The sequence below is a fragment of the Micromys minutus genome, assembly GCF_963924665.1.
Source record: "Micromys minutus genome assembly, chromosome: 10".
NCBI lineage: Eukaryota > Metazoa > Chordata > Mammalia > Rodentia > Muridae > Micromys > Micromys minutus.
In genome coordinates, this window is record NC_137979.1 from 31,230,484 (window position 1) to 31,255,937 (window position 25,454).

Sequence of the window (25,454 nt, forward strand, 5' to 3'; positions counted from 1 at the left end):
TCTTTTAAAATAATTAATTAATTAAATTTATTTTATATATGTGAGTACACTGTCACTGTCTTCAGACACACCAGAAGAGGGCATCAGATCTCATTACAGATAAGGTTGTGAGCCACCATGTGGATGCTGGAAATTGAACTCAGGACCTCTGGAAGAACAGTCAGTGCTCTTAACCACTGATCCATCTCTCCAGCCCCATTTCTTCACTCTTGACTCTTGTGTAGATTCCTAAGTACATGAAAACATAGTAAAATTTATATGCACTTCCCTTGTTAAACAGCATTTGTATTACTTGGGTCCCTATATCCATTCAAAGAGCCCACATATGAACAAAGCAAGGCACAGAGAGTCTCTCTCCCCTATGCCTACTGAAAGATCTGACTTCACCAGCATCCAGTACAGCCTGGGTATCAGAATTTTTAATCCCCCACCCCCATGAGAAGCTTGGGATACAGCCCATGATAGAGATCTCAGCACGCCAGGGGCTCAAGATTCAATCTCCAACAAAAAAACAAAAGTCCCAGCACAAAACCTCCTAACTCCACAGACTATTCTAGTGTATAGTTAAGGTCCTAAGAACCCCAAGTTAGAACTGAAATATCCGAATTAAAATCTCTAAGCAACAGGCTAACTTTGAAAGGGCTATCTTCCTGTGTAGCATCCTTTCTTGCAGAGTTTGTCTGTGGAAAGATAGGTCTGTGAGAACTCAAGAATGATGTGCAGGTCTCTTCAAAGGTGCTGTTATTTTTCCTCTCAATATAAATGGAACAACTGTTTTATAATTCTCATTAATACTAATGGACCATCCTTCCACCCACTCACTGATAGGCAGAACAGGGCTGATGTAAAAGTTAGGTCTTGATGCTCCAGTTTTCAGAGGTCTCATCAGTAACTTGTACTCTACAGGTTAAGATGAAATGTTTTGGAAAGAAACCATTAATAATGTAAGGAAGGTTTATGTAAGTAAACAAAGACAATGCAAGGAGATACACCCCTGCACAGGGTACATCAAGAAGCCTAATTTTGTAGTTAACTTGGGGATTGAGGTCAGAAACACAGTACTGAAACCTCATATCAATGACCACTTCCTTTTTGAACTGGTCTCTTCACTTATGAAAGGTGCTTCCTGTCCAGGCTTTTAAAGCTGGAGATATAGCACAATTATGCCACTAAACACATTATTAGCTTTGTGACAGATACTAGCTGTTTTATTATTGTTATTTATTTGCTTTTGAAAATAAAATATTAGGGCTAAGTCTATAGCTTAGTTATGTGCAATACCCTGGCTCTGATTCCCAGTATCCTTCCAAAGAGATTTTAGTTTTGTGTGTTTTTGTAAATGGGAGGCAGTGGGTAGCAGAGGTTGGGTGCTAGGCTGTGCAGATGTGGGCATGAAGCCCAGTTCCTTTGTTTGGAACTTTGGAGGTCTTGGCAGGGATGCTTCACCTTTATGAATACAACTTTCTTTTTGAGAATAAGACATTACAGTGACTGTACCTAAGGGCCGCTGGGCATATACCCCCAGGCATTGTGCTGAATGCATCTGTTTCTCTCATGGAGCAGGAGCTGTCATAGGCAAACTGTATGGAGTCCTCTTGCACGGTCAGTGTTGTCAAATGCATGCCACAGAGATGCTGCTCAAAAATGCTTAGTGCACATAAGAAATCTGACAGGACAGTTACTTATTTCTTTTTATGGAACTGGAGATGGAACCCAGGGTTCACACAATGCCAGGCAAGTGCTTTACCACAGAGCAACATTCCCAGTGCCTGATAAGACAGCTGTATAAAGGAAGCCTATAATTCCATCGGCATGGTGGAAATGCAGACATCTATTTTGCAAATGCAGAAATTGCTTGTATATACTTCTCTAGGGTTTTGTTTTGAAAGGATCTGGATTCCAGCGATCTGATCTCTGGAAAAGTAAGTGGTAGTATGCTTACTTTCTTATACTTAATAGTTCTTCATCTATCTGTCTGTCTATGTCTGTGTGTCTATTAAGACAGGGTTTCTCTGCGTAGACCTGGCTGTCCTGGAACTCACTTTGTAGACCAGGTTGGCTTCCAACTCAGAGATCTGCCTCCACCTCCCAGGCAATGGGATGAAAGGCATGCACCACCATTCCTGGGGCTACTTTAGCTCTTAAAAGGTGTTGCATTTCTTTAACAAGATGGCTTTTAACGAGATGCCTGGATAATTTCTCCTTTCAGATACTGTGTTGAGACATCTTTGAAATCGACTTTCTGGGTGTAGTATTGATGAAGACGGACTCTCCCTGGTGTCTGAAAGAGACTATTCCTCGATTTGCTTAGTACTGTTTGCATAAGTCAAGGTGTCTGACCAATGTAACAAAGGCACTTACTTCTGCACACATGCCAGGAAAACAGTCAGTAGAAAGCTCTTCATGTGCCCCGCCCCACCGCTCTGATTAATAAAAGTTAGGAGAGTATATGTCTCTGATACCACATTTCGAAGATTTTAATATATCTATGTTCACTGAATTTATCAATAGAATCATGGGGTGCTGAAACATACAATAGGAGAAAGACTGCTTTGCTACTACTGTCACAGTGAGAAAAAAATAACCTTAAAATTCATCTGGAACCTTAGCACTGCGTTTTTCCAAATTTATTTCCAGTATAGATAGAGGTTTCTGAATATCTCATTTTGCTAAGGAGCTTCTTTGTTACAACAGGCAGAAATATAAACATTTGTGCAAGATGTTCAAAATAATAGAGCTCCCAGGACTGCTGAGAATTAATTAGGAAGGTAGATTTATTACCTAAATAAATAAATAAACCAGAGTGCTACTCAGAGTGTGACATTAAGGGATTATAAACTTCCATTAAAGAGGACTAATAAATACAGTGTTTTAAAGGCTTGAGGGAGGCTCAAGAAGGGAGAAGGCTAGCACACACCATTTCAGGCAGTGCCAGACAACAGCTGATTGCCTCTGTTGAGGTTACTATGGAAACGCCTTCCCTTGGGACATTGCCAGGAGGAGAGGGTGCTTTAGAAATGGTGGTTGGGAGAAGAGCAGGCTGCCGGATGGATTTCAACAGGACTCACCCCCTGTATACATTAAAAGGACAATCCATCTTCTAAACAGAATGACATCTCTCTAGCAAGCCACGTCAAACAGAGTAATAAAGCACGGAGCGTGACATAATTACAGGCCATTGAGCTTCACGGAACCTGCACATCAGTTCAGATAATTGTCTCTTTCCTCTTCCCTGTTTGTTTTGTATTTCACAGAACTAAAGGAAGGATGAGAGTAATTAATTGGCTATGTCCTTAGCCCTCAAGCCCATACTGATAAAAGGGTCTATATCAAAACAACATTAATGGGCAGATTCAAGCCATTTTTCCAGACTAATTCATCAGCAAAACTAACACCAACAAAAGGAGGGCAGAAGAATTGCGGTGGTACTCAGGCTAAGCGATTCAGCTTACATGGTCTCCCTCGAAAGCTACAAGCAGATTTAATTCCACCTAATCTAGGCAGCCTCTTTCCTGAGCACTGGGGTCTGGGTGCAAATGCATCTACATGAAACTGAATGCAAACATACATTTATTTAAGCAGCATGCCCCAACCACAGGGAGCCATCTTTTTTATCAACTTAACTGTGTTTTCTCAGGATAATTCAGTCAAAGACATGGTGTTCAAAGCATTAGACCCAGTACTGTTAATTATGCAGGTAACGTAGTATCTTTCCTTTGTTCTCCTATTAAGTCGCTGCAAGCACAGATCTCTCCTATTCATAAAATACTCAAATCCTGACCATACTGTCTCTTGCAAAAATTTGAACCTTTCTTGACAAATGTATTGGAACTAATGCTTTAATTTAAAAGCACAATGTAAAAATTTAGTACAGAAAGTGACTATGAGAGAACACACTGATTTGATAGCAACACAGATTGCAGCTGGCCGAAAGCCTAACCCAACCCTGCAGTGCTTGTGCAGACAGCCACTTACTTAGCTGCTAGAGGGGTTACCTGTAACTTGAATGTTTCTCAGATCATTTTTATTATTATGTGATATGTCTTTTGTGAGGAAAGTATTTGCTGAAAATATTCTCAAGGATCTGCTATGATGTCCCATTTTTATCTTTCCTGAGAAGACTGACTAGAACCACTCTGAAAAGACAAATGATTGTAAAACACTTGCTAGTCATAGGGGAGAAAGGTGCCAATTGTATCTTTAAACAAATTAGCTTAGGTTTATTTTAAAAAATTAGTCTTTATCATCTTAATATAAACTAAGAGAGAATAGGGAAATGGTTTTTATGGTTAAAAATGAAGACTTAGTGGATACTGAGTTACATATTTTAGGGTTTTATAAATATATATGTATATATATATACATATATATATACACACACATATAGCTAGCTATACACATTTTGGAATGGGTGAAATACAAACAATTGGACAATATCAAAGTGAGAATGTGAAGAACTAGGCACCCTAATTCTGCTTAGAATACAAAATGGTACAGCCACATTGGAAGAAAACTGGCAGTTCTTACAGAGCTAAGCTGAGTATAACCTGTATTTATTCAACTGTTCCAAGAATTCGTGTCCATATAAGAAACCTGCACGCAAGTATTTTTAGTAACTTTATTTACTGCTTCAAACTAGAAGCAACCAAAGTGTCCTCCAATAGTGAATGGATAAACACACTGTGGTACCTCCAAATAACAGAATATTATTCACTGATTGAAAAAGAAAATTAAAAGCCCCACCAGGCCATAGAAAGACACAGGTAGCCTTAAATGCTTGTTGCTAGGTGAAAGAAGCCAATCTGAAAAGTCTACATATTATATGATGCTGACATATGACATTCTAGAGAAGGTACAACCAGAGCTCTAGTCAGGAAAATGGCCAGTGGTTCCCAGGGGTTAGGGAAAATGAATAGCTATGTATAAGATTTTGGGTAGGCGTCTACATCTCTCCCGACAGGCTTACCTTTGTCACCATCTGCAACATTCTTGTGGTGTAGTGAATGAGTGTTAGTCTGGAATGGGGCAAATTTCATTTGCTTTGCTTGGTTGTGTTGGGGATCAATCTAGTCTTCTCACACGTAAGTCAAACACGCTACTATTGTGACTCAGCCCCATATAGATGAGATGAATTGAAAAGAAGGGGTCTGGGAAATTACTGTCATGTTCGAATTCATAAAACTGTAGTAGAAATTATAATTGGTACAAGGATAACCAGTAGACTGACAAGACTATGGTATGGAAACAAGAAGAGGACATGTGAGTTCTTAATTTATGGTAAGTGTGGCAGTGATGAGCAATGGGGAAATAAAGTCTCTTTCTATGTGTATGAGCATACACACTCAAGCATCATAATGAAATAACAATATCATTTATGAAATAACATTACTAAACTGCTCTTGGCTTGGGCTGGAGAGACGACTCAGCGGTTAAGAGCACTGACTACTCTTCCAGAGGTCCTGAGTTCAAATCCCAGCAACCACATGGTGGCTCACAACCATCTGTAACAGGATCTGATGCCCTCTTCTGGTGTGTCTGAAGACAGCTACAGTGTACTCATATAAATAAAATATATCCTAAAAAAAAAAAAAAGACCTCACAATAAAAATGAAAACAAGCCCAGTATCACATAAAAAAATAAAATTCAACTCAAACCAGTCTTAAATATAAACATATAAAGTCTCAAATGCATTTAAAATATTTTAAAACTGAAGCAGTTAAAAGCACCCATCTAAGAGAGCTAGAACATGATAACCGAAGAACAGAAAAGTCCAGGCACTGTAAGATTCTCCTGTCATCACAGCACTTGGGGGCTGAGGCAGGAAGACCTCAAGTTGGAGGCCAGGCTGGGTTATGTGGTAAGACCTTCTCTTAACAACTAAGTGAACAAAAAGTGAAAGGGAACTAGAATGAAGAGAGTAGCTACCATTCAATCAGGAACACAGAGCAGGATCCAACTGTAGGTATTGTTAGTTCCGTGTGCAGACCCTTAGATTCTCCTCATCAAAGGCCCACCCTGATGCAGTCAATGGCTGCCTTTCCCCTGAGGAACAGTCAGGCTGTGGAATATTACCGAAGCTTTTCCCACTGTGAAGGACATGGCTTCACACAGCACTCTCTGTGGATGCTGCTCTCTTCCCCAGGCTATTGATCATTTTTCTTCTTTGCTCCTTTCCCCCTCTTTGATGACATCTCTCCTCCCTCTTTATCCGGAGCATCCTTTCTCTCTCTCCCTTTTTATTTCTATGCATGACAAGCATGTAGTAGGGTTTACACATTTCAGATAGGCCCTGATGGATGTCCGCACCTGGGCAGCCACCGCCAAACCAAGACCCTGAACATTTCCTACAGAGGACTCCTTACTCTGCTTGTGTATGCGCGCGCGCACACACACACACACACACACACACACACACACACACACACACACACACACACACGTATATTTGTTTTCCTCCAGTGAGAAGGAATAAAGGCAGAGTCTGTGACTTTGAATTTCTATGACCCCAACACCTATGTGGCATCTACATAATAAACAGTAATTTGAATTGAATAGCTTGTTATTGAGGGTCTAAACTGACAATGGTATTCAGGTGCTAAAATCCTGACAAATTCTCCAGTAGCTGTGTCTTCAAACCCATTCCCTCACTTTACTTGAGGTCCCTTGAACCTGATTATTACACTTCAAGATACAGCAAAAGCAAGGAGCACAGTGGAGCTGTTTAAGACCCCTAGAGGGGCCAGTGGCCACAGGCTGAAGGGACGTGGTTAAAGTGGACATACACACATATAACACACACACTCATACACATTTACACACAGACACAGACACACACACAATTTAAATATCTATTTTGAAGACAAGGTCTCACTATAGTGTTCAGGTTGACTTTAATTTACTACGTAGTTCAGAACGGTTGTGAGCACCTAATTCTCCTGCTTTAGCCTCCTAAGGCAGTTCAGGATTCACAAAAGTGCCCCGCCATGACTGATGTAGAAAGTTTTGCCCTTTAGCTCCTCCCAGTTTCTAGCATCAGCATATGCGTCATTGCCTTTACCTTTGGTTTTACTTTCAAACTGTTTTAATAATAAAATATTTGGGCATAATATTTACTTCAATATTAAAAAACCTCTTCAGAGCTCCCCCTTTGTATCCAGCTTGCCTCCTTGGAGGAGGCAGCCATTCCATTGTTCTGAAGTTAGTTCTTCCCAGAAACAGAGGCAAGGCAAGGGCTGATCAGAGTGCAAGGTTGATCTGGGAGGATAAGGAGAGGGACCTGGGTCAGGAGAAGAAAGGCAGCTACCCCTGTGGGCACTGCAGCTTGCTCTGAGGGGAAGCTCTAAAAACAATTTTGGTGATGAAGAACAGACTTGGGCTATGACAGCCCATGCCCACTGCTCACTGTGCCCCATCTACCTGAGAGGGCAGGAGCTCCGGATGAGGGCAGCTTCTTGACAAAGATGCTGGATGCTGGAAGTGAGGATGGTGTGCACAGAAATGGCATGGGATACAAAGCGACATGGGTGGAACCCTCAGAACATCTACAACAGTGGCGGTCCATCCCTCAGGTGTCCACTTTCCTAGAGCAGTTAAATATCATCGTTCTTTATGATAACTGTCAATGCCACTAGCAATAATTATGGGGAAGTGACTATAAATATAAATGGGTTTTAAAATTTTTACTTACAGTCAGTGCAGAAAGGGAAGATGGGGTGGGAGACAGGGCTCAGTCATTAAGAGCATGTTCCACGCTAGCAGATCTGGGCTCAGTTCTCAGCACCACACTGGGTGGCACACAACAGCTGTTACCCTAGCTTCAGGGATCCAACTTCTCTCTGGACTCTGGGCACCAGGCATGCATATGCACATATTTACACCAAGATACACACATACACATAATCAAACAAACCCCCCCAAAAAAATCTTTCAAAAACTTTAAAAGGAAGATACTCAGTTTAGAGAGTTGTTTAACTATTTGCTGAACTTATATTATCAACTTGATAGGTTCCCCTTAATAAAAATAAAGGCAAAGAAACAAATCACATGCTATAATTATTTCTGCTTGCATTCATACCTCCTTAGACTTTGACAAAATATGATTTTCTCCCTCGTCTACTCTCCTTTCTCTCCTGCTCCAAGACTGCAGGCTGTTAGGCTTAAATTGTGGCTGATAGATTTCAGGTCTTGGCTAAGAAGGTTATATACCATCGGAAGTCTTTTCTTAGCTGCAATTCATTGACCTTTGTGCTGAAATGAGGTGTGTGTGTGTGTGTGTGTGTGTGTGTGTGTGTGTGTGTGTGGTAGGGTGGGGTGAGATGGAGGGGTACCACTGCTATGCACAAGTCACTTAGCAAAGCCAGGAATACTTTTGTTGTTGTCCCCACTGCCAAAGGACCTCAGAAGAAACCAAATGAAGCCACAAAACAATATGCTTCCTATTTCTTTTTGCAGGGACCAAAGGGATTTAAAATAATCTTTAAGTAATACTTTTCACAGACCCCAGCACTGGGTAAACAAACTTCCCTATTTAAGAACCACAGGCAGAAAAGTTGCCCAGCAGATTAAAAGACCCAGTAGTCAGTAGACGCTTCTAAAGGATCCGAACAGTCACTTGTGTAAAACTAACACTGCTGGACGGGAAAACGTGAACCAGCTGTGATGGTGCACACTTGTAGTCTGGCTGCTCTACATCACCTCGGCTTGTGAGTCTGAGACCAGCTAGGCTCTGTCTCAAAAACAACAAAAGTGAAATTTCATACTGAGATTCAGGAAGATAGCCAGCAAATGTCGTGTTTCAGAAGTGATTGTAGAATTTGAAAGCCTAGGTATAATAGTGAACTACAGCATGGATTTAGATCAGAATCATTTAACTAGCAAATGAATGTTGTAAAATGTATTGGTAAAGACCAACTTCTGGGAGCGACATAAACTCACATTTAAAATAGTAGCAGTGGGAGCTAGGGAGCTGGCTCAGTGGTTAAGGTGCTTACTGTGCAAGTGTGTATACTGAAGTTTGAATCCTCATGTGAATGTCCAGGGGCATGGCAGCCCTCCAATAATTTGAGCTTTTGAAGGCAGAGACAGAATTCTCAGAGAAAAATTAGCCATATCAGTGAGCTCTGGATTTGAAGGAGAGACTCTACTTCAAAGAATAAGGTGAAAAAGGCAACTGAGGATGATTCCTAACACCAACCTTAGGCTTCCACATGTGCAAAACACACAAACACATACATAGATACATGCGTACACACACACATATGGAAAAAAGTAAGTGAAAGCAATAATGTTTTTACAAAGTAATTTTCCACTTGGTTCCATTTTCGTAGGAAATTTATAAAAGTAGAGCTGGGAGATAACTCAGTGCTTACCACACAAGCATAAAGACATGAACCCAAGCTTAAGAACACACATGAAGAAGCTGGGCACAGAGCTGTATGCTCAGAACCCCAGCACTGGGCAAGTGAAGGAAGACAGGAGGGTCCCTGGAGCTCATTGGTCACCCAGCCTAGCCTACTTGGTAAGTTCCAGGTGAGTTAGAGCCTGTCTCCAAGACCAAGGATGGCTCCTGTGGAACAGCCCCTGGGTTGTCCTCTGACCTCCACATGCACCTGTGCAGACATGTGTGCCCACATGGACACATGACATTTATAAAAGTATGAAAACATACTATGTACAAGCAGTCTATACTATGTGTAAACATACAACCACTGTTTTAGTTATTCTATAAGAAACTTTGAATCCTCTTTTAGAAAACTGCTTTGGTACAACAGGAAGTTAGTGTAAAATACCAGGAAGACATGGGATCCCCAGAGCCAGAGGCTGCATGTTTATCCATTGGCCTCTGTGCAGGAATTAGGAGTCTTTTATTTGATGCATACTTACATTGTACAGTGGGATAGTCTTCATCACCTTGTACTGCTTAGTGGGGTCCATTTTATACAGGTGACGGTCAGTGACAAAAATCGCTCGGTCTTCTACCTTACTAAATCGATTCACCTGTAAAAAACCAAACCGATGAGCCACAGTATCTCATGAAGAAGGAACCAAATTGTGTTTGGAAGTACCCAGGTTCAGAGGTGCTGACTATGGAGATGAAGTCTTAGTAGATGGAGACCACAGATGGCACATTATGATGTTAAAGAAATGGTGGTTTCTAGATACGTAGAGTTTGCCACTAAAATTTTTTATAGCTTGTCAGGGAATACACAGCAAATGTAGAACTTGGTGACTAGGAATATAAAATCTTGACCCATAGGGGAGTGAATAGAACACCCATAAATAGGGAGCAGAGGTTCTATGACTCACATGTCTGATAGGAACATATATCTAAAATATACTAAGAATTAATTTAACTCAGCAATTGACAGGTAACCCAATTGATAGCATTTATGCCAGAAGCTCCGGGCTATCTTAAGAAGCTGAGATTAGCATTTGGAAATGAGAGCAATAAGCAAGACTGAAATAATATCACAAAAAATATGGAAAAAACAAAAGTGACATTATTTAAAGGTATACAAGTTTCTGTAGAATATATTAGACAGAGGGTCAAATACCCAACGTTACAGGTACTTTTTCCCCTAAGAGATTAAAATTAACCATGGCACATTGTACAAACTATGGCTACTTATTTGTTAGGATATTTCAGGTAATATTTTAATCAGTGTACCTGGATTAACATTTAAAAACATGTTTATTTATTTTTCAGTCATTTCTTTAATGTGTATGTGTGTGCCGTGTGTGTTTATTTATGTGCACCATATGTGTGCAGGTGCCCTCGAAGGCCAGAGTGTGTGGATCCCCTGGAACTGGAGTTACAGGCACTTGTGGGTATTAGGAACTGAACCTGGATCCTCTAAGATCAGCATGTGCTCATAACCTCCAGTCCCAACGTTATTCTCAACTCGAATTGTCAAGCTTCCCATGCACTGAGAAAGGCAAGCAGACAATCAAACACAAGAAGCTCCTCCCCCAACAAAAGGCATCCTGAGATGTGCCATATGTCATACATGTTCTCTCTACATTCTTTACCCCCCCCCCCAATTCTTATTTCCAATATACCAACAAAAAAGTTAGAGGTTAATCTGAACACACTGTGCTTTGGTAGGATGTGCAGATAACTGCTTCCAGTCAGGCAGGGCTACAGACAGAATGTGGTAAACTAAAATTCAAACTTGATACGGAAATTTACCTTCTCTTTTTGCCTTGGTTTTAGCCATCAGTCCATTTCCTAAACATTTATTCTACAATAAAAGCTTATTTTTCAGTCAACATAGGCAAGTGTGCCTATGATTAAAAGAGTGTACATGTTAGAGTTTGTATGCTTGGGGATAACTTTGCATAGCCTCTGTGTTTGCCATAACAGACAACTGGTACTTCCCAGAAGATCTGAGCACGGAGTGTGAAGATCCTCTTGGCTGTTGTGCACAGCTTTCTGCAGAGCTTTGGAAGAAAGAGCCACAGTCTGGATGGATGGATTAACACTGCAAACCACAGCTCTCACTATGATGTCTACAGCCCAGAAAGGTACCAAAGGTCCCAAGAATTCTGCACTGAAGCAGTATGTTTAACCCAGCTTTCCCACAGTACATAATCCTTTTTGAACAAATACCTATTGATATTTAACAAAATGCTGGTGCTGTGAACGTCTTTTTGGAGGACATTCATCATCATCTTCATCAACCTTACACTATGTAGAACAGAGAACATCTAGCAGAGAAACTGAAAAATACGTGGAAATAATTTCCTTCATCTTTTATGGAATCATATGGAGAAAAAAAAACCCAAAAAAACAAATGAGGTGCAAGAGACTATAATTTCAAAATCCTGTTATATAATCTCACAAAATCATTTGAGCTGAGAAAAAAAGAGCACAGGTCCTTTTTATAATATATAATGAGTTAATCTAAAAACAAGGAAAAAAACCTTAAAGCAGACAGAAGCTGTTCAGAAATATTCATACGAACAAATATTTACCTTCTATCTCAGCAACTCAAATCTTAAAACAAGAATCAGGTAAGTGTGAAAATCATCAAGTCTAACAGCATAAAAGCTGTAGATTGCTTAACTTGGCTCTACGACACAGAAATGAAAAATTCAACACACACGGGGGAATCCCTGCTTAACACTGTTATGGGATGGGAAACACTGCTTTTATTTCCTATTTATTTTTGCGAAGTGATAGCAAAGCTGAACCACAGACTCCGATTAGATAAGACTTCGCCTTGTTTCTTGTACTCAAAGTTAAAATCCTCACCCCGGGGTGTGTGTGGAGGGGGTGGTGGTGGGGTTCCTAGCTTCCTGCTTTCTCTAGCCACTTCGAGGCTGCTGTTTGTAGGTTCGGGTATTTACTTCCACAGGGGGTCAGAGAGAAAGCTGCTGCAGAGTCAGAACAGAACAGCATAGTGGTGACAGCAGCTATGTGCAGTGGCCTCTCTCTCACCTTAACGGACACTTTATAACAACCGCTATTTAGGGAAAGCAGCTGCTTCAGAAGAACCAGCGCTCCAGGATACCATATCAAATATGCCTGGTGTACCTTTGAGATTAAAAGGTTCTACAGAGGACATAGTCTAAGCAAGCAGGAAAGGGTGTTTGAACTAGACTTAGAAATACACGGCCATCAGCAAGAATTCTTCAGCCTTTGCTCACCACAACCCAGGATGAAACTGTCAGGCATTAAACTGCCTTCCTTGGAATGAGAGGGATTGCAGCAGGCTTTTCTACAGATGGCCGGATGCTCAGAACCACTGACTCTCTTCGACTGTTCTGATTACCAGATAGCATGATACCAGAAACAAGAGTGGGCATAACCTCCCTCCCTAGGTAGTGGGTACAAGTGCACTCCTGTGTTGTGGTTACAAATAGGACGTATGGCTGAAACTTTTTGTGTGGCTGTGTACATCTGGATAACAAAAGCTTCCTTTTGACTGTGTGATTAACTCTAGGTTTAGTCAATAAAATGGAGTTCCTGGGTTTCAGAGTTCAGACCTCACATCTGGAATGCGGAGACCAGCTGATGATGCAAACTCTCTCCAAAGACATTTGTTTCAGTCTAAGCCGTTGTCCTGTTCATATCACTTGGACTTGAACTCTTCTTTAGAATGTTCAAACTGCATGTGTGAGATCTGAAACACTTCCAATGTCATGCCAGCACTCAAGATGATCAGGTTTCACAACGTTTCAGATTCTGAATGTTCAACCTGTCCTATTGCTCCTGGCTCCCAAAACCCTTGTAAAGGAGTCATGGAGGCTGGTTGCTAAGACCAAGGCATGATTAGAAGGCTGAACTCTCATTCAGGCTCTCCCCAGCAACCACCCTCAGAGGGAGAAGAAAGGCTAAGGCTAGGGGCTAAGCTAATTACCACTCAACAGTGACTTAAACAGTCCTGCCTATGGAATGAAACCTCCAGGAACTCTGGAGGTTTGGAGAGCTTCCCAGATGGTAAAAGCTTCCAGAGCCAGGAGGGCACAACCTTTCCCTTTAATTGGGGTGACTGGACCATTGGCATTTAATATGATGGTCAGTAAGGTTAGGTTTAAATTTATCATCTTTCAATTTACTTTTGTTCTATTTATTCTTTGTTCCACATTTGTCGCACATTTTTGAATTTGTCTTCATTGAGTTTTTTATTTATATCTTTTTCCTTGACAAATTCTGGAGAATAAAATTCAGGTCCTTAACATGTTAGGCAAGTGCTCTTCCTCTTCTCCCTTTCTTTTGATTTCTTTTAAGATTTATTTTATACAGTCTACTTATGCAGATAAGATTTATTTTATGTCAGTTTATTTTTATTCTGCACAAATGTGCCAAAGGTGCACATGTGCCAAAGGTGCACATGTGGAGGTTGGAGGACATCTTTGAGGCCCCATTTGTCTCCTTTTACCTTTACTTGGGTTTGAGGAATGAACCTCACAAAACACCAGAACTGGGCAGCAAACACCTTTCCCATCTGAGCCATTTCAGTCAAATCCACTCGTCTTTCCTCTACAAAGTCTAAGTTACTATTAATCTCATTGACTGCATTTTCTCTCATGTTTTTCATGTTATAAGTTCAACTGTAAGTCAAGTAAGAGTCTTCTATGTATTTATCAAACATGTCCAATCTTTCCTGAAGCTTTTTGAATATATAAAATAGAATGCCAATGATTGCCTCAGTAATCTTGTCTGAGTCTTCTTGGATGCCTGAGTTTTGATTTCTTTATGAATTCAATGTGTTGTTTGTGAGGCTTGTTGACTGGATGGCCTGCATTCTGACTTTTACCTCTGAGTGCTGGATATTCTAGAAACCTTTCTGAGCTTTCTCTTATGTGCTATTAGGCCACTTAGAGGCTTTGGTCCTTTCCAGAAGTGCTTTTAAGGTTTGTTCTGGAGAACAAAAGGGGTTAATTATTTCCTATACTGCTGCAGATCCTTGACAGTGCCCTGCCTCATGCTCCCCAGGTCTCCTAACTGAGCACCAGCATGCGACCCCTCTCCTTTGGGGATGGTGGTCCTCATGCAGTCTAGAGTGGTCTCCTGTACGTGTCTGAGAGTATGTACTGGATGTTTCAACTCCTGACCCTCGGAAGGTCTTAGGGTTCTTTCCACACAGCCTTCTCTCTTCTGCTTGTGTACTTGTCTCTACTTCTCTGGAGGGCTCTCAGCTGAGTTTAAGTGAGAAAATTCACTGGGCCGTGTCACGGCTCCTCTGAGACAATGGCTGTCTAATGGGGCGGTCACCCTCTTTCCTTTCCCCTTCCTTCGGTGCTATGAGGAGGGAATGAAGCCTTGCACACACTGGCTAGTCTTCTGCCATCGCTGCAACTGGCACACTGCACCTTTGCTTGTATTTCAGGGGTTTACTCACTATCATTGATTCTTATCTCTTCCCTTCCCATTTGTATTCTTTCTCTATTCATTAAAAACAGCTAGACTGCAGTCTTAATGCACACATTTACAATTTACTAAACAAACTTTTATTAGGTACCACTACAATCTTACATGTACATCTGCACATGTAAGGAAATCGGAGTTGTAGAGTATTGGGGTAAGTAATATAGATATTTAAAATCTTGGTAAATCTTCCAAATTGCCCACTCAGAACTCTTAAATCCAGGTAGCAGTGTTCCCCTAAATCCTTGGAAACATTCCTTACTATTATTTTAAGAGTCTGCCAGATTTATAGCTGGAGAACCACATTTCATTACTCTGATCTGAATCATATACTGGAATTAAATATTTTTCTTAAGACTGAAACAAAATGCTTTTTCTGAGGTCTTTGCTAACTTTTTGAATTTTCTCTTTTTATGGTGCTATATTGACAATAGTATCTTTTGTTAAGCCAATGCATGGTTTTATTAATATTTGGATTTGTTTTGGGATTACTTTATAAGCTTATTCTTTATAGTTTCTCTTATTTCTTCTGTCTGTATTTTAATATATTTATTTTTAAATTATGCGTATGCATGTGTGTCCGTGAGCACAGTGCCCATGGAACCCAGAGGCATTAAATGCCCGTGGAGCTGGAGTTACAGATGGGGTGCTGCCTGGCACAGGTGCTAAGAGCCAAGCCCAGATTCTCTGGAAGAGCAGCAGGTTCTTCAACAGCTGACCCACCTCTTCAGCTCCTACAAATCTAGTTTTTTAAAGCAGCAATGACACCTGTATAAAGGCAGTAACTAACCACTCAGTAAAGAGCCGACCTATAGTTGCTGTGAAGGACAAACATGTAGTAAAATACAAATCCTTGACCTGAAGGAAGCACCAAAGCTGTTTACAAAAGGAACGCAGATCAAGCTGGGCAAGGTGGCCCACATCTGAGAACAGCTCGGGAGAGGCAGAGGCAGGGAGACTGGGAAGGGGCTCAAGCTCCTTAGCTACACAGTGATTCTGAAGCCAGCCTTGACTTTATAAAACCTGGTCTCAAAAACATAAATGAAAACAACAACAACAACAACAACAACAACAAACAGTTATCCAAGACTACCCACTTCCCTCAGGGAGGCTTTATTATCGTAACTCTAAATTGTCAAGTCAGGCTTCTCAACATGTCTGTAGCACAGATGGGCTGCTCACTGGGCTGCCCCCAGCTGCCTGGCACTGCTTGCTCTCACTGAGGCCCACATGTATATTTCCTCTCAGTCTTCTCCCTCCAGGATGGTCTGGTTCAAGAGCTACTTACCTTTCGGACATGACAGGAGAAGAGAATGTTCATATATTTGTCCTTGCGTTTCAGTTCATTAGCAACTGGGACGAAAGTGCCTGAGGTCTGAGGTGTATCTGGCTTCTGAAGGAACAAGGGAACAGCAAGAGGAGAACTCTTAGACTGTAGGTTCTAAGACAACTGCTCAGTCTACTTCGTTATAACTATACCTATGGTTTCACATGCATTCTTTTATTTTCCCGCCAAGATGTTAGACTAGCAAAGGGTAGTATAAATTATAGGTCCTATAAAAATGTTAAATTAAGCAGCAAGAGAGAAGAGAAAATGGAGCTTTGAGAATAATATACAGTTTATAATTAAAAATGGCTGTTGAAGCTGGGTGTTGTGGTGCACACCTTTGATTTTAGTATTCAGGAGGCAGAGGTAGGTAGAGCTCCATGAGTTCGAGAATAGTTTGGTTTACACAGGGCAGCCAGAGCTATGTAGAGAGGCTGCTGAATAGAGGGTGAAGAGATCAAAGGCCAAGTTACAGAGTATGCTGATGCATGTGCCATAACCCCTTTCAAAGTAGATGATGCATCAAGCAACAGATCTTTTAATTCAGCACCTCAGAGAAATTACCTAGGTTTTCTTTAAGGAATTAATTTTGCTTTACAGTGCTGATGCTGGAACCCAGGCCTTAAAATTCTTAAATTCTTAGGGAAACATTCTTTCTTTGAGGAGATGCATGAATTCAGACTATTCTTCTGGACTTACCGAAGCAAGATAATTGCCTTCCCAGGCCCTCTGGAGCCCAAGGTCTGCCCTTTGACCTTTCAGCATTTCCATGGCTGCAACCTTTGCCCGGACTTGGGGAAGGTCTGATGCAGGAATGGTCTTGATGAGTTGGGATGCTCTCCATCTACACACAAATAAATACAATGTATAGGCTTTAGACATTCATTCACTCCCCCAAAGTGTTTCGAGCTATCATTAAAAAGCATGAAGTAACTGTATATTGTGCCAGAAAGGTGAAAATGATTACAAAACCTATATAGAAGTTGCTAAAATATAGCTTCCTGAATACAAAAATTTTGTGACAACTTCTTTGTGTGCTCTGAACTGACTAGAACTCCATGGCTTTCAGCTTTTACAACACAAAACAACCTGATGTCCTAAGAGCCCTGAAGCCCAAACCCTCCTGAGTACAGCACAACCAGCAAGATCTGTGTAAATATTCCAAGGTCTGAACAGTTTGGTCCCAAGTATCTTCAATCAAACAGGGACACTCAACCTGTGTTTATTGTTACATCACAAAACAAAGATTCATCATTTTTCCAACCATGTCCTAGGCACTGTGGAAGTCCAGGTCCTTTTCTACACAGGGGAAACAGTGCTATAAGCAAAACAGCCCAAGGAATCTTCTTCCAGGTGCATTTAAGAGTAACAGACAAAAGCTCTGCAGGTGTGTGATGGGGATGAATAGCAACTGTGTAAGGAAACAAGGAAGGAGGGCAGAGAGCCTTGGAAGGAAGAGGTAGGCGTGACGGTGCTTACATGGGGGTTAGAGAGGGTCCTCTGGTAAGGTTAAATGAGTAAAGCCATACAGGAGGAAGCCAGGCATATGGACTGCTGAGCAGGAGCATACTCAGAAGGGGCCACAGTAAGGCAAGGGTTCTGAGACAGGGACTGATCAGTGAGTTATGAGGGAAATCTGGGATTCTGAGAAGCTGAAGTAGTATGGGGTAGGGAAAGGAAGAGAAGAGGTCAGAGGGAGAGCTAGGGCTAAATGAATCCACAGAGCCATGAGGGCATTATTGGTTGGGACTCTGGTCTCTACTCTGCATAAGGTGAGACAGCTCTGGAGGGTTCTGCATAGAGACTAGATGACCTAGGACCACTGTCATTGCTGAAGGCTAGGATAAGGAAGGAATGTGAATCAGGCCAGGGAGGGAGTGATGGAAGCAGGGATCAGTGTTAGTCTAGAATCATTCTGGTGAAAGGGCCAATGGTATTTACAGATGGATTTGATGGAAAGAGGAAGTTTAAGGATGACTCCAAGGGTTTTTATTGGTTTTTGGCATTAGCATCTATAAATGCAAAGCAAGAATATTCTTGGTTGAGAAGAACAGAAGGAATTTTATGCTTTTAGCAGCAACTTTGTCTTCCATGGCACTCTGTTCTCTTGTTATGGTAGGTAGTGCCAATCCAAGAGGCTAAGAGCAATGAACTGTTTTCACTGAATGAATGGTCAGGGTCAATAATTCCTAAACTATGTTCCCATGGAACACTAGAGTAAGTTTCACCGAAAATAAAAACTTTCACTGAAATAACCAACTAATCAAAGAATAAGAGAAAACCTAGACACTAGGGGGACAGGAGATGGATGTCAATATATGGCCTGTGAGGACTTTCTGGTAGACATGAGCAGGTGCTAACGAGAGGCAGTTCATTGCGGACCAGTGTGCTCCTTCGAGGAGATGAACTCTTAGGAACAGGTTTTATGGCAAGACCTAGAAGACCTTGAGACCTGAGTGGCAAGGGATGGGACCAAGGGCAGGAGGTGCTAACTGTAATGAGTCATGTCTGGTAAGGTCAGCCAAAGCAGATCATAAAACACTAAAGAAATCAGAAAGGCCCAGCACTACAGTGTGAGCCCCCTCTGATTTTTGATGGCGTATCAGCACTCATATGACACAGACTGCTCTGCAGAATTTTTTAAAGAGGATAGAAGAGCTACAGTGGTCAAAGTTAGGGACAGTGGTGACATCCAAGCTCCACAGCACTAAGTGGCTTGCTCAACAATTGCCCAGTGGGCCCTGGAGCTTCAAATTACACTGCTGGTGGGAGAGATTTTCCTTACTGTGCTCTTTCCTGCTCGTGCACCTGGCCGCCCTGTCTCTGCTTTATTCCCCCGTGGCCCAAGACAAGGTTCACACCTGACTATGCCAGCCCTCAGCACAGAAGCACACTTGGGCTTGAGGCATGTGGCTTGTTCAGCCATGGTGAGAGGGCCACATGACTTCTTATTCTGGACATACAAGCTACAATATGTAAGTTTGGCTAGGCAAAAACAGCTGCAGTCTTAAAGACAAGCTACCTCAATGACAGGAAAGGGACAAAAGTGGGAACAAAAAAGTCACAGCCACAAAATTAGGAAGAGCCGGGCTTGATAACACATGGCCACAGTTCAGCACTTGGGAGGCAGAGGCAGGAGGATCAAGTGATCAGGGTCATTATTGGTTACATAATAGAGTTTGAGTTTAGGTTATGTGAGACCCAGTCTCAAAATAAAGAAACAACAACAAAAAGCAAGCAGAGAAAACAAAATAACACAATCAACACACATGGAGATTACCGAAAGACAAAACCAAGCCCCACAGTAACACTGGAATTCTTGAACACACACCTCACAGAATCCCACAGAGCAGAACATTCAAGACCAGGCGTCCATAAACTACAGCTTGTTTCAAGTCTGGCTCAAGGTCTGTTTTTATACTGCTTGTGAGCTAGGAAGGATCTTTTACATTTTTACATGTTTAACAAAACAAAGAATATGTGAGAGACCATATGTAGCCTGCACAGCCTAAAATACTGTAGGCCCTTTACAGAAAAAGTGCCTTGACTAGATGAATATAAATGGCAAGATTCATTCAGAGAGAGAGAGAGAGTGAGAGAGAGAAAGAGAGAGAGAGAGAGAGAGAGAGAGGGAGGGAGGGAGGGAGAGAGAGAAAACAAACAGTATTTTCATGTATTCATCAACCATGACCCTTGTGAGGTAGACTGTAGTTCCTATTCAGTCCAATCTCCTCTGTATCCCTGGAAGCCTGGCTGTACCCACACAACACCTGGTATTCAGTAAATATTTGTTGGATGAGTAAATTTAATTTTATACAAATTAATCAGTTCTAGACTTAATAGAACTACCACATGCACATGCTGGACACTCCCGGGCATATACCCGAAGGATCCCACTTCTGACTGTGCAGATACTGGCATGTCCAGGTTCAGTGCTGCTCTGAACAGCAGCTAGGAAATGGAATCCATGTAGATGCCCGACAATGCATGGATAATGAAGATGTGTGTCCACACACATATACACACGTAAATTTTACTCAAGTATAAAGAAAAATGAAAATTTGAAATCTGTAGCAAAGTGGATGGAACTGGAAAATATCACATGGAGAGAACCTGGACTCAGAAAGCACTTCAGAGGAAAGAGTAGGAAGAATGTAGGAGCTGAAGATGAAGAGGAGTGTTGTGAGATGCTGTCTTCTGGACATGACAGGGCCACTGCATTCATGAACGCTGATCTGCGCAAGATCAAGCCAGTCAGAATTTCACCGTGGATGAAGAGGGTCTCATGAGGTCCTACTCTAGCTGAGGAGCTTGCTATGGGCTTGCACTATCAGGCCTGCATCTTCTAGTTTTATAAAGCACAAATGAGATACATATTCATGACTCTTCTGTCATGTGATTTGTCTATCTTTCATCCAGTCTATCACCGTAGAGACTAAAGAAGACCAAAGTCCAATTCAGCAACAATTTGAAGTAGTTCTATATTCGGAATGTCAAGTAGTGGTTTTAAAAGAAAGTTACATTAAATGACTACATTAGGGAGCTGCCAGTTTGGTTAATGTCATTAGATGATTGAGCCAAGACAGAACTAGACTTCATCAGCACTTCCTACCTACTGGGTCTGCATCCTTGGGTCCAACTGGCCTCAGATGGCTAGTTTAGTTAGGACAACAATAGCTGTATCTTTGTTGAACACATGATTATTCCCAAGCAATATGGCAATAATAACAACTATATACAAAATATATATGTTGTACTATATATTAGAAATAAACCACAGATGGTTTAGAGGATACAGGTTCTACTAATAAGTACCACAAAATGGCTAGGCATGGTGGAGCATGCCTTTAATCCCAGCACTTGGGAGGCAGAAGCAGGTTGATCTTTATGAATTCAAGGCCAGCCTTGTCTACAGAGAAAGTTCCAAGACAGCCAGAGTTATGTAATAGAAAGATCTTGTCTCAAAACAAAAACAAAACAAATTAAAAAAAAACCCAGAAAGTAAGCAAGCAAACACTCTGTGTCAGGGGCTTGAGAATCTTGGGATTCTAGTGTCTCCTGGGAGTCTGGAGCCAATTCTCTCAAGACATCGCATGACCACTGTCTCTGCCATGGACATGCTATCAACAAATAAGCTAAAAATAAGGAGGAAGGACTTAGGCAAAGACAATCTCAGATTTAGGGCAGGTCATAAAAAAAATCAGTTGGGAAGATCCAAATTTTTCCATGGGTATTTATTAAAAAAAAAAAAAAAATCGCGGCCTAAAATAGTTGTTTTCTCCCTTGGCTATACTTTAAAGCCACCTGGGAACCGTCCAACAGATTCTCTGATGGGACCAGGGCATCAGGATTGCAGGAACTCTTCTGAGTCTCAGGCACAGCTGGTCTGAGAGCTGCTACCCTAACAGGATCAGTGTGACTTGCTAGTCTGAAGCATGTGTGTTGATTTTAGGCAAGTTATTTATGTTTTTTGCTAATGACGGGAAGTGGGGACAGCATGCTGGTAGTTTATCTTAAACGTGGCTTAGACCAGGCATTTGGATGTTGTGGCATGATGCTGTCAAGTGCTACAGGAAAAATACGCTGACAATTCCATTACTCTGAGAGATGAGTAAGCAGATGTCCTTTGGACTGAGGGAGAGGTAGGCGTCCTAACAAAAGAGAGCTGAACCACTACCACGGCCTAGGACTTGGGAGTGTACCACTGGACAGGAAATGTGGCACTTGTCAACATGTTCTTACCTATTAAAAATCGACTGCAGTGCCTCCTCGAAACGCCGCAGGACTTTTGGTGGGGTTGGCCACTTCACATGCTTCCCGTAGTCTCTCATGTTCTTGACCCCGTGGAATCGTCTGGCTACCTCGTAGATGTACGACTTCACTTTATAGCGCCGGTAGTACCTGATGATTGTCAGAGCTGCCTTGGTCCTCTTGTACCGCATGCGGGCCAGGGTGCCACGCCACACCTTCGTGACAGAGAAAAGAAACTGAAAACACTGCTGGCTGAAGAAGTAGCAGGCGATTTCGGCATTACAGATGGTTCTTCTGTTTAACCAGCTCAGCTGGCAACCTGATTGGAGTAAAGATCAAAGACAATGCAGGGACGGGGCGGGGGAGGGGGGGAGTGTGTGGCGTGTGCCAGAGGCAAGTTTATCTCTGAGTTCAAGGCCAGTCTAGTTTAAAAAGTGAGTTCGAGGACAGCCAGAACTACACAGAGAAACCACGTCTCAAACAAACACCAAACCCATCACTGGAAACAAAGCCTGTCCGTTCCATCTGTTGCCAATAGATGGCGCAAGGAATCACGGTAGTCCCTCCCCCTCTAACCCCCAGCCAATCATAATTTTACAGCGAAGTGTGTGTGGTATTTAAAGCAGTTTTGTTTTAACTTTATCATCACAGAATGAAGAAAACCAAATGCAAGTTTCTGTAGATGGATAAATATTTTAGGAAAGCTGAAGTCAAGTAAGATGAGTCAGAGCCAAATGCCATAAGCATCCTCAGAGCTTCAGAAATGTGGGTTCACACAGATAACACACCGGTGCTAAGCGGAATGCCACTTTGGGTTTGCAACCGGATTTACACAAAGCCTATGTTCCGGCTTTTCCTAGGCACAAGATACAGTCCTGAGAATTTAGTATATTCCTGGGGGAAAGGACCAAAGAGATTATCGATATTATATTAACTTTTCCTGAGTATTCAGAAATTGATCAAACAATATATAAACACCACATTTGTCCAAACATCACATCAGAGATCTTTACATTTATTCTCAAGCTCCTGTGTCCTGGTACTCCTATTTTGGACTTTTTTGAGGAAAGCTGAATTTAATGTAATCTTTGACTGATCTAGGGCCCTTCTCTGACCCGTTCTCTCAATCACTGAGTTTGCTTTCTTCCCTACTGTTTCCAGTCAGTGCCCTTTTCTGTTCTTTTCTGCTACAGAGTCTTTGCGACCTCAAATCACTAACCACTCTCTTTGCTGAATGCTACCCCCAGATCCCTCGCTATTCACTGCTGTGCCTTAATTACCCAGTCCTGTCCTTAGGTTGCTTGTATTGTTTTTCTCTGGTTGCAACTGTGAATTCAAAAACCCACAGCACGGGTTCTCCAGCCTCCCTCAGGTTTCCTGTAATTCCTCTTGAATCCCCATCTGTGCTCCCTAAGACATGTCTTGCCTTAAGACATATTTGCACTAGCTCCTCCATTTAGTTGTTTTGAGGCTGTCCTCCTGCAGGCTGAATGCTCACTGTGAGCTGGTAGTGCTCCGCAGCCTGCAGCACCGCACGCTCGCTCGCTCGAGCAAGCGCACAGATTTGTTTGCAGACCACATGGGAGGAGGTTATCAAGAGAGCCGGATGGGTCAAGAAAACCCACGATACGTAAGGGAAACATGGTGTGTGAGCTACGTGTGTGATGGGAATCTAGAGTTTCCGTATCGCCAGTGCTGGAAGACAATGAGGCAATGAAAACCATCTCGAGCTCTCACGTGGCTCTGGAACAGAACCCTTTTTAGTCTCAGCAGCTCCTTCCTGTAGCCGAATGTGCTGTACAGATGGCTGTGCTACGCCCCCACCCGAGTGCTAAAATAAAGGCCCCTTCTTTGGTATCTTGAGAAACCAAAGGGAACACAATTAGAGGGTGGAAGTGTGTGATTCAATTTCTTAGACAAAACACACTTCAAGTTTCCTACTCTTTGTGGCTTTGCTTTTCAGAGGGGAGAAAATTGAGATTTCTCTGCTGTCCACTCTATATATGAAGTCAATCTTTTAATTTCCAAGAAGAAGTATTTTGTAAAGCTTTTTATTAAAACAGTTTTGGTTGGATTCTTTAAAAGCATCCCGGAAGTGCTTTTTAAGGACAGGCTTCATTTGTTCAGTTTGTGTAGTTGGCTTATCTAGGTTTTATGTTGTTGAAAAAATAGGATAAAAAACGCTTAGCCTAAAAGACCCCTTTCCTGGCCCCTGAGCTTACTCCCATCCTGCATGCTCAGTCTTCACAAACTACGTTAGCTGTTTCTTCTACAGCCTGCTGTCATAACTGCAGATAAGATGCACATTTGGTTCTGTTCAAATTGCAAAACCTGGGCATTCACTCACCTGTGTCACCAATGCTCACCTGTGTCACCAATGCTCACCTGTGTCACCATTCACTCACCTGTGTCACCAATGCTCACCTGTGTCACCATTCACTCACCTGTGTCACCAATGCTCACCTGTGTCACCATTCACTCACCTGTGTCACCAATGCTCACCTGTGTCACCATTCACTCACCTGTGTCACCAATGCTCACCTGTGTCACCATTCACTCACCTGTGTCACCAATGCTCACCTGTGTCTCCATTCACTCACCTGTGTCACCATTCACTCACCTGTGTCACCAATGCTCACCTGTGTCACCATTCACTCACCTGTGCCACCAATGCTCACCTGTGTCACCATTCACTCACCTGTGTCACCAACAGTCACACTGCAGTCATTTCAATAGCTTCAGGATATTTTTCAGTGTTCATTGTGTAAACCACATTCTGAACAATCCACACATGTGTTGCATTATATTCTGTATAGCATACGAAATGACTCTGCTGGGGACTAGCCATTTGTCAGGGACTCTGGAATGTAAATATGTCAGAATGCTTTCTCTTTGCTACTAGGTTTCTCGGATCTCTGAGAAAGGGAGAGGTGTGCACGGTGTGTGCCTTACTCTTTAGCATCTGCTCTTTCATGTAACATCCTTGGATTCGGTACTGTGCCTGACCTGCTCTCTGAGTCCCCAAGCCCAGGACTTGACTGAGGGAGTCACCAGCTTCTTGGTGTCTGAAAAGAGCCATGGCCATCCTCTTCTCTTTTTTTTTTTTAAAGTTAATTTATTTAATTTTTAGTTAATTTATATGAGTACACTGTAGCTGTCTTCAGACACACCAGAAGAGGCCATCAGATCCCATTACAGCTGGCTGTAAACCAACATGTGGTTGCTGGGATTTGAACTCAGGACCTCTGGAAGAGCAGTCAGTGCTCTTAACCTCTGAGCCATCTCTGCAGCCCTGTCCTCTCCTCTTTATGCAGCTCTTACTAGTCTTTCCTCAGCTGTCTCGCTTCTCTATGGACAAGGCACCTGGCCCTTTCCATGGCTCTGGGAGATGAACGGGTGGCTTCTGCTGTTTGCAGACACTCGATTTTCTCCACCTGCTTTGGAAAATTACCACTTGTCCCCTTCCAAAGGTCTCCTGTCTGCTGTCATGGGCACTAAGGCTC

At 42.2% G+C, this 25,454-nt stretch overlaps 1 protein-coding gene across 2 annotated transcripts in view; it reads right to left on the reverse strand.

Moving 5' to 3' along the window:
• Positions 1-25,454, reverse strand: part of MYO1D (myosin ID) — a 276,727-nt gene that overhangs the window by 92,644 nt on the left and 158,629 nt on the right. For both annotated transcript variants that reach the window (XR_013975215.1, XM_080924358.1), the window contains exons 17-20: positions 21,943-22,166; positions 16,900-17,044; positions 16,162-16,266; positions 9,884-9,997 (exon numbers count right to left, since the gene is read on the reverse strand). Coding sequence is in view for 1 of the 2 variants with exons in the window: in XM_080924358.1 (XP_080780484.1) it covers positions 9,884-9,997; positions 16,162-16,266; positions 16,900-17,044; positions 21,943-22,166 (588 nt within the window). In the remaining variant the exon portion in view is untranslated. The remainder of the gene's footprint in view (positions 1-9,883; positions 9,998-16,161; positions 16,267-16,899; positions 17,045-21,942; positions 22,167-25,454) is intronic.